Source organism: Caenorhabditis briggsae (assembly GCF_000004555.2).
Source record: "Caenorhabditis briggsae complete genome, chrIV, whole genome shotgun sequence".
In the NCBI taxonomy this organism is placed as follows: Eukaryota; Metazoa; Nematoda; class Chromadorea; order Rhabditida; family Rhabditidae; genus Caenorhabditis; species Caenorhabditis briggsae.
The window spans coordinates 5,124,767-5,134,489 of NC_013487.2; the positions used below are offsets into that span (position 1 = coordinate 5,124,767).

At 38.2% G+C, this 9,723-nt stretch overlaps 4 protein-coding genes across 4 annotated transcripts in view; 2 read left to right on the plus strand and 2 right to left on the minus strand.

Annotated features, from left to right (window-relative positions):
- Nucleotides 1-208: 208 nt before the first annotated feature.
- Nucleotides 209-1,725, plus strand: CBG20111 (the record flags this gene model as incomplete). Its single annotated transcript, XM_002633958.1, has 3 exons — nucleotides 209-307; nucleotides 355-540; nucleotides 1,459-1,725. The coding sequence occupies 3 exons, from the start codon at nucleotides 209-211 to the stop codon at nucleotides 1,723-1,725; spliced, it is 552 nt and encodes a 183-aa protein (XP_002634004.1).
- Nucleotides 1,726-2,272: 547 nt separating this feature from the next.
- Nucleotides 2,273-3,672, minus strand: CBG20110 (the record flags this gene model as incomplete). The annotated part of the gene is made up of 3 exons (XM_002633957.1): nucleotides 2,273-2,404; nucleotides 3,049-3,158; nucleotides 3,531-3,672. The coding sequence occupies 3 exons, from the start codon at nucleotides 3,670-3,672 to the stop codon at nucleotides 2,273-2,275; spliced, it is 384 nt and encodes a 127-aa protein (XP_002634003.1).
- Nucleotides 3,673-5,017: 1,345 nt separating this feature from the next.
- CBG20109 lies at nucleotides 5,018-9,112 on the plus strand (the record flags this gene model as incomplete). The annotated part of the gene is made up of 3 exons (XM_002633956.1): nucleotides 5,018-5,548; nucleotides 6,105-6,449; nucleotides 8,819-9,112. The coding sequence occupies 3 exons, from the start codon at nucleotides 5,018-5,020 to the stop codon at nucleotides 9,110-9,112; spliced, it is 1,170 nt and encodes a 389-aa protein (XP_002634002.1).
- Nucleotides 9,113-9,307: 195 nt separating this feature from the next.
- Nucleotides 9,308-9,723, minus strand: part of Cbr-gpa-18 — a gene marked incomplete at both ends in the record, with an annotated part of 2,745 nt that continues 2,329 nt past the window's right edge. The window contains one exon of the mRNA XM_045235257.1: nucleotides 9,308-9,312. Within this exon, the coding sequence (XP_045096957.1) occupies nucleotides 9,308-9,312 (5 nt within the window). The remainder of the gene's footprint in view (nucleotides 9,313-9,723) is intronic.

The following is a 9,723-nucleotide window of genomic DNA, read 5'->3' on the forward strand; positions in this document are numbered from 1 at the left end:
GCGCACTTCTCGTGATTCTTTTTTTCTTTTTTTTTACACTTTCCCTTTCGTTCTCGTCTAAAGTTACGTTGCTTTCATGTGTTTCCGATGACTTTTCATGTCGAAAACAACATGTTTACGGTGTATTAGTTGCAAAAATTGCGGAATCGCTGTCATTTTCGCTCCTTTTACCTGGTATTTTTGTCTGAAAAATTATTTATTCCTACAGATGAAACACTCACACCTCTACGAGCTGCAACCCGACCCATACGACTTTACGCAACGGAAAACGTGCAGAGTGTGTCTGTTTAAAGATGTAAAAAACGCGGTAAGTCTTGGAATGAGTAAAATTTCGGAAATTCGCTAAATTTTCAGGCGGAACTCTCACAACTACTGAAAGAGGGAAAAATCGATGCGGCGTTGATTCGTGCGGAGCTCGTACTCGAACCATTTGTACTTCTCGCCGCCGCGAATCGTGCTGTTCATCAGTCGGCTCATAATCGAATGAGTTGCAGGAGTTTGTCGGCGGAGCTCGTCTACTCGCTATCGCCAAGCAGAAATGTAAGGGATTTTGTGTGGAGATGGAGAAAAGAAAGAGAATTTCTCAAACAATTGACCTCAAAAAGCTCAATTTGCTGATTAAGTCAATTGTTTTATTAGTGTTAATTAGCGCAGAAACATCAAAAGATAAGCGTATTTTTCAGCATATTTTTTCAAATATGCGACTTTTTTTCCATTTTTTCGATGAAAAACGTATTAAAATGATGAAAATCATCGAAAAGCGGTAGTAAACGTCGAAAAATTATGAACACAAACTCAAAAGGTGCTGTAGTTCGCTCTTGCACCCTTAAGAAAAAGTTTAACGAACTATCCGCTCTTAACTTGAATGGATCTTGGACAAAAGTAATATAGGGTTTCCGGAAAGAATCTCTAAAAAAACTGACTGAAAAAGCTCAAAATGCTGATGAGCTTGATTAATTAGGGTTAATTAGCGATAATAAACGCCAATTAACCTGAAAATAGACGCAAAACCATCAAAAACGCCAGGAGCGCCGCCTAAATCAGCGAAAATACATTCAAAATGACAAAAACCACTCGAGGACAGGTCATGATTCATGGAAGATGGGCGGAGCTTATCACATGGTCAAAACGCAATCGCCGCACGGTTATCGGCTTGAGCAAACTCCGCCCATTTCCTGGCACGGGATTTTCAAAAAACAGAATTGCCAAATACACAAAGTACCGTAAAACCTCTAATAGAGGGCTCCCCCTGTAATAGAAAGGCTCCCATCAAAATGTGTTGTTTAAAGTTGAACATTTCTTTACGTTTTCAGTGAAAATGGCTCAATTTTGGTGAAATTGATCGATTTTACATGAATTTTGAACGAAAATTTGACGAGTTTTTCAATGGAAAATTTCGAAAAAATGGCCGGCCCTGCTAATCCAGGTTTTACGGTATTCAATTTTGCACATTTTTAGATCAGCGACTCCTTGGTAACATTCGGAATCGCCGAACACTCGACTGCTCTAATCGCCGCCATTTTCGACGACAAATCTGGAAGTGAAATGAAGAAATTGGCGAAGAAAATCAAGGGAACACCAGAACCAATGATGTCTGGACTGCCGAAATTTGCAAATGTCAGCCTTATCAAGAAGGTTTATCAAGTCGGAAACCCGGCATTTGCCGAGGAAGGACTCTCCGATCACATCGTTTCGAGAATGGTTTCCAAGGATTTCGTCTCATAATTGATTTTTTTTATTTTCTGAAATTCTGTTTTTTCTGACCACTCTGTCCTGACCAAAAAAATTCTGTCCCCTAACACTTTCGAAAAAAATGCAATCTAGTTTCTGTCTGCTCCTCACTAATTCGCTTATCACTATCAATTATCACCCCGATTTTCTCGAATTTCCCATCCACCCCCGCCACGAACATCTCAATAACTGCCTTATACCGAACCTTCCCTTACGATCAAAAAATTGTTTTTTTCTTCGCAGTCTGTATAGCTTTTCTGTTTCTTTCTTTCCTTTTTTCTCTGTAATAAACCAGATTTTATGTTAATTACTTTTCCAATTTTCCTTGTAATTGCTATCGATTTTTGTATTTTTTTTCTTATCCAGGAGGCGTCTCTTTTATGCTCAAAATTTGTCATTTTCAGAGGCAATAGGGGGAATTCTGTAAGTCTTTTTATTCGAAAAATGTCATGGCTTAAAATTTCATTGAGATAAAAAATAGAGAAAAAATATGCGCAGATTGGGACCCGTATATACAGAAGATGTAGTCGATTTTTATCAGTTAGGGCCTGAAAACTAGCGACAAAATGATCAAAATTCCGGCTGATGGATAGATCAGACCGTTGCTGGAATTGCACAAGTTGTCACTGCAACAGCAGTTCTTCTCGTCGCCCGGACCGCGGCAGCCGTCTTCCTGAAAACTAGATGATTTTTGGATAATTTTAGGACAATTAGCCGATTTTTATTCGTTTGATTTTCAGCCTAAATTTAGAATTTGGTGAAATTGTTTCAGCTTTTATTGGAATTTTCGAAATTCTGAAACGTTCCGAAAGGCTTTTTTCGGTATTTTTTAAAAGAAAAGCGAAATTCATACTAAAAATGTTTTCCAGTCGAAACACGAAGAACAAATTTTTATCATGCACCTTTAAGAATACAGTATATTTTTGTCTCGAAAATTTTGAGATTTTTGGTTTATTTTGTGCGAAATTCGAGATTTTTCTGACTTTTGCCTAACTGAAACTACATCTCATTTCGGCTAATTGAACGTTTTTTTCCGTAATTTTTGCTTAAAAACACAATTTTTCCAATTTAAAAAAAAGTCGGAAAATTGTGAAAAAATAATACTTTTCCACTCGAAACGCCAAGCAAACATCTTCATCACGCGCCTTTAAAAATACAGTAATTTGGAAAATTAGAGATTTCATTCAAAAATCCGCCATTTGAAGCTGCAGCTCGATTTCGACTAATTTCTATGTTTATTTCCGGAATTTTTTCTAGCGAAACTGAGAAACTAAGAACATCTGTTCCGAATTCTTCAAAATCCAAAAAAAAACTCACAAAGCACTTTCCGGTCTCTCCGCAACTCTTCGTAATCGTATAACTGTCGTCGCCTTGCTTGTGTCGTTTCACATAGCTGTTGAAACAATAGTCGGCGTCGTTGCATTGGACTGCAAGTTTATCAAAATCGGGGATGGAATTTTCTACAATTTATCCTTTTTTCGTAAAAAAAACTGTTTAAATATTGTATTTCCTCCGGAAGATTTTAGAATTTTCTTCTTTCATTTTCTATAAAATCGGCTCGAACTACGGTATATCCTCTTATAGGAGCCCAAGCAAACCATCAACTTTGAGTTCAATTTTATAAAATCTCAATTCCTGTGAGAGATGTCGAAAATTTTTCAACTGATAAACTATCAGTGATAATATGGTAGGTATTTTATCAGTTGACAGATTTTTGATTCCTATAGGAACCGAGATAATTGAGCTCAAATTTGACAGATTTTAGTCTTCATTACGAGAAAGTTGAATTGGTAACCTACCCGACTGATAAGGTCCCCCGATCTCTGTTGGCAGACGTCTTCCGTTCGAAATCGTCTCCTGACCCACCCAACATTGGATAGCAGCCAATGCAGTCGGTGCAAGAACACAAAGCAACACAAAAATCCACGAGATTTGAGTCATTTTAGTTAAAATTCACCCACTTCCAAGCTACTTTTATACTTCCCCACGCCCTAACTTTCTTCCAGTAAGTACTAAGTACCGATACCAGTTCATCACCTGGCTAGAAATAGTGTGGGATTTGAAGAGGGTGGTGGGTTATTTCTGTGCCATGAGGAGCAGCACAAAAAAGCGATGTAAATATTCGAATGTTTGCGGAATAGTGAAGCGGGCGGCACAAACACACATACACAGTTTTCAAATATTTGCAACTTTACTGTTTAGCTATGACTTGTTTGGGGGAGGGAGGGAAAATTGTTTTTTGAAGAAGAGAAAGGAGAAAAGCTTGAAACTTTAAAGCCTGGAAAATTACAAAAAAAATATTAATTTTCTAATATGATTCTTGTTCGACAGGAATGACCCGAAAATTCATTTAAAGGCGCATCGTCGGTCCAGCAGCGAACTCGTTTTCTTGTGCCCTTGAATTCCATGCGCCTTTAAAGGTTTTAAATTTTTCGAGACTAATTATCTTTGGCTCATTTTTTTTCTCTCGATTTGTCGAATGTTTTCATTGCTGTCGTTCAGTTTTGTGCTTTTGCATCGAAAATATCATAAAAACTTTTGAAAAATCAAGAAAAATAGGCAGACCCTGTGTAGAAAAATTTGTAGATTCATATACATAGAAACAAAGAAAAAATTCAATGAAATCGGCATAATCTCGAAAAATAGCTCCTCGTCCATTTCTGGAAACTTCTGGAATGTTCTCGAATCTTTTTTTGAATACCCGCCAAAACTGAAAACTCCGAAAATTAGCGAATTTTGCGAGAGAAAATATGATTTGTTATTAGGATTTTTAGCGAAATTTTTACACCTTTTTTAGGTTTTTCAGCTATTTTTGATAAATCTTTTTCGATTTTTCCGGATTTTTTGTCTGAAATTTTACAGGATAGTGTTCGCGAAGATTACTGTAGATTACTGTAAATCTTCTATTTTGTAGTTTTTTTAACACAATCACGTCAAAATGCAGATCTCAAAAAAAAACTACAAAAGAAAAATAGGTTTCTTCATTAATCTACAGTAATCCTCTCGAAAACCGTCGTTCCATCAAATTTCAGACAAGAAAAACCGTAAAAACCGAGAAAGAATCTTCGAAAATAGGTGAAAACCTTAAAAAGGTCTAAAAATTTTTGAAAAAAAATCAAAGAAAACATACATTTTTCTCTCAAAAAAATCGCCAATTTCTCGGAATTTTCAGTTATGGCGGGAATTCAAAAAAAAAAAGATTCGAGAATATTCCAGATATTTTCAGAAATGGACGAGAAGCGATTTTCGAGATCAGTACTAGAATAATAACTATTCTTCGTCTCAGATGCTCCTCCGACACCATCAACTTCTCCTCCGACTCTCCCGCCTATCCTCCCTTCAACAATGCTTCCCATCCTCCTCCTCCACAACATCGTCTCTTCTAACTTCTGAAAACGGCGAGAAATTCCTGAAAACCGTCACCGAACGTCTGGCACAATGCCAAGCTGGAAACGCCACCGCCGCTCCCGAACAAATCAGTTATTGGGAAGCGATTGCAAAACAGTCTAGTGTGGTTTCGGATACACGATTCGAGCTAGCTCAGTTGAATTCGATAATTAAGGATCCGAATGAAACAGAAGAGATGCGAAAATTAGCGGAAGCTGACGTGGAATCTTTGAAGGAGACATTGGAAACGGGACTGAAAGAGTTGGCAGCAAGAGTTGTTCCTTTAACAAACTTGGATGTTTTGTCAAAATGTCAAATCGAATTGAGCAGTGGTGCTGGAGGTCAGGAAGCGATGCTCTTCACTGGAGAACTCTTGGATATGTACCAGAAGTTGGCGGCGACGAATTCGTGGAAATGGGATCCATTACAGGTACTTAAGAGCTTGCCTAACTCTTGCAAATAGAGTTTTCTAGACCACCAGGCTGGAATGACCTAGAATTGAGTTGTATTCACCTGGTCTGTTTCCTGGTGTGTTTTCACCGCTTCAAAATGATTTAGAAAACACACCAGGTGAATGTCACTCAATTCTAGGTCATTCAGCATGGTGGCCTAGAAATCGCAACACGCAAAAGTTAGACCACCTTGTCAAAATGGTCTAGAAAACACACCAGGAGCATGTTTAAACGTTCTTCGGCGATTTTACCATGGTGGCCTAGAAAAATAAACTTGCAAAAATTAGGCCACCTCTTCGAAATGACCTAGAAAACACACCAGGAGCTCGTCAAGCCGTTTTTAGACCATAAAAGTTGGTGGCCTAGAAAACTCAACTTGCGAAAGTTAGGCCACCACGTTAAAATGACCTAGAAATGACCTGATATCCAACTGGCTTGTTTTCTAGTTAATTTTTAAGTAGTGGCCTAACTTTAGCAACATGCATTTTCTAGACCATCATGGTCTACAAAGCAACGAAAAATCCAATATTTCAGGTGGACAGCGTCCCCCTTGGAGGTGTTCGAAGTGCTCTGATCGCTGTCTCTGGTGAGAACGTCTACTCAAAAATGCGATTCGAAGCGGGTGTTCATCGTGTCCAACGGGTTCCAGTGAACGATTCTCGAATGCACACATCCACAGCGAGTATCTCAGTGCTGCCGGAACCCGAAGAAGTTTCCGTGGTGGTTCCCAGTGATTCGGTGAAAATTGAAGCGATGCGAGCGAGTGGACCCGGTGGTCAGAATGTGAATAAACGGTCGACTGCGGTTCGAATGACACATAAGGAGACAGGAATTGCCGTGCATTGTATGGATGAGCGATTTCAACATCTGAATATTCAGGTAGGATTTTTTCTAGCATATTTTTCGTGTGTTGATTTCCTAGGTCATTTTAACATGGTAGCCTAGAACACTCACTTTGCAAAAGTTAGGCCACAATATTGAAATTGCTTAGAAAGCACACCAGATGAATATGAGACTATTTCTGGTCCAAAAAAGTTGATGGCCTAGAAAACTCAACTTGCAAAAGTTAGGTCACAGTATTGAAATTGCTTAGGAACCACAACAGATAAATATGAGACTATTTCTGGTACAAAAAAAGTTGATGGCCTAGAAAAACCCAACTTGCGAAAGTTAGGCCACCACCTCAAAATGATCTAGAGAGGACCTAATATTCATCTGTTAGGTTTTCTAGGCCACCATAGTAACTGGCCTAGAAAACACGAGAATCATGTTGTTCAGTTTATTGGCCAAAACAGGTGGTGACCTAGAGAACTCACAATTTGCAAAAGTTAGGCCACCATGTTGAAATTGCCTAGAATTGTCCTGATATTTACCTGGTGGGTTTTCTAGGACATTTTAAAATGATGACCTAACTTTTTCGAGTTGAATTTTCTAGGCCACCAATTTTTATAGGCTAAAAATGACCTGTTATTTGCCTGGTGAGATCCCGGCTCTAGTATGAAATTCTGGTCCTTAGGAAAAAAAAATAAATAAAAGGTGTTCCTGTAAATGTATTTTTTCGTCGGAAAATTTCTTAAAATCCTAAAATTTCATCATTTCAGTGTGTTTTTGAAAGATTTCGATGGTAGACGTTCTGTCCATATTTTAATTAGTGAGTAACGCAAAAACAAGATTAATCCAAGATTGACAGTGTGCACCGTTATGGCCCACAACAAGTTGCAAACATTCAGGAAACTTTTGGATAACAATCCTCAAAAAGCCAGCTGGTTGCGACTCAAAGTACTCCTACAATCCAGTTTTTTTCTCATCAACAGCGTTTAATTATTTTTCCTCCCGGTGGCGTTGCGTAACTCCGAATACTCAATAATGAAAGGGCAAAATCAGGAAATTAAGGAAGAGTGAAAAAGAACCGTCCAGCTGAAACGGCTCAGGTCTTACTTGACTTTTCCTGCAACATAGGATTTTGCGTTTTTTAATCAAAGTCAAGTTAGTCCCAAGCCGCTTTGGCTGGACGGCTCTCCACGTTCCTTAAACTCCTAACTGGGTCTTTTCATTCGCGGCCAGTTTGCTTTAAGAAGCAAGGTATCTACAACATTGGGGGAACCCCCAGCGTCAAAAAAATGCTACAGCGTCCTGCTTAACTTATTTTAGTTGATTAATGATGCGATTCTGAGACCCGAAGATTCTTAAACCTAGACTTGAGTAAGTCAGCATTTCAAAAATTTTGAGAATCCGTGATTGCAAGTTGTAATTATTGAAAAACTCTAAATTATCATAAGTACAGAAGATCAAATATTCGGTGATTTAGAAATTCGTCATCTCAAAGAAAGTTTTCTGAGCTGTGCTTTGAAAAGTAGAACGCACATGTGTACCACCCCACAAAAGTAGATTGCCGCCCATGTGTACCACCTCACAGACTGAAGATTTAACACTTTTTGGATTTGGAGATTTCCCCAAACATGGCCATAATAAACTTTCAGAACCCCCGTCTATTCTTGAAACCCACTAAAATTTTGAAAACCCCTGTCTATCCTCAGACTCCCACCTATTCTTAAAACTCCCGTTAAATCATAAAGAGTCGAAATGTAAATATTTTCTATTTTCTTGATTTCGGTTTTGAAGATAGGACGCGGACCAATTGGCAAACGTTCTCACCAATTCATGATCTTCCGAATAAAGAGAAGTTTGAAGTCTACTGTCGAAATCTTTTAAAAACACATTGAAATGACGAAATTCAAGCATTTAAAGAAATTTTCAGACGAAAAAATACATTTGCAAGAACACCTTTTAGGGACCAGAATTTTTTTAAAGGACCAGAATTTTTCTAAGGACCAGAATTTTCTAAGGACCAGAATTTCATACTAGAGCCGAGATTCCTAGGTCATTTTAACGTGGTGGCCTAACTTTCGCAAATTGAGTTTCGAAGGCCACCACTTTTTTGAGTTGGAAATGACCACCTGGCATTCACCTGGTGGGCTTTTTAGATGGTTTTAACCTGGTGGCCTTACTTCTCAAAGTTGAGTTTTCTAGGCCACCATAGTAAATCGCCTAGAAAACACACGAGAATCATGTTAGGCAATTTCTACCGCAAAAAAGATGATGGCCTAGAAAACCCTAGTTGCAAAAGTCAGGCCACCGTTTTAAAATAACCCAGAACCCCCAATTTAGTGGTTCTAACGATCGAAATATTTTCTTTTTTTAATCCAAAATCTTTTTTTTCTTCGCAATTCATAATTTTCTTCTTCCAGATTGCTTACAAACGTCTTGCTGCAATTCTGATGCAACGTCAAGTGGACGCAATGCTCGAAAAGATAGTCTCTCGGCGAAAACTTCAAGTTGGCTCAAAAGCGCGTGCCGAGAAAATCCGGACATACAATTTCCAACACGACAAAGTGACGGACCATCGAATCGGAATGGCGATAACGGGCGTCGAGGAATTCCTATCGGCTGGCGAATCTCTGGTTTCAATGATCGATCGACTACAGGAACAACATATGGAGGATCGACTAGATCATATTATTGAGAATTGTATCGTTGCGTAATTTATTAGTTGTTTATTTAGGTTTCCTTGTTTTTTTTTTGTTTTTAGGATTAAATAAAACTTTATTGGAATGGCAGAAAATAGTAATAAAAACCAAGCATTTCATATATCGGAATTCGATTAGGCGAGAGCCGGACGTTCGCGATGAAGTTTGCCTATTCTCTTGAACATGTCGCCGAGAATGGCTTGGCTGTCCTTAAACTGAAATTATTAGGATATTTATTACGCTAAACTATTATGCGCCTTTAATACCGTAGCCATAATTTTTATTTTTTGTTCGTTTTCCTAGTTTTTTTGCTGATTTTTTTCTATTTTTCATAATATTTCAATAGATTAAGATTCAGTGAAAAATAGGCAAAAATGAACAATGAAATATTTTAACTACGGGTATTGAAGGCGCACAGTTTAATGAAAAAAATTCACTTCATTTAAAGGTGGTGTGCGGTGAAAAATTTTATATTATTAATCGAAAAGTCAAAGTGGGAACCGGTGGCCTAGCGGCCAGGTGTGAGTTTTCTAGGCCAACTGCCGGTAAAAGCGCGCGAAATTCGAATTTGTATTGATTTTCGGTGTTTTCTCAGATGTCTTTTAAAGATTTCAAAATGTTTTTGT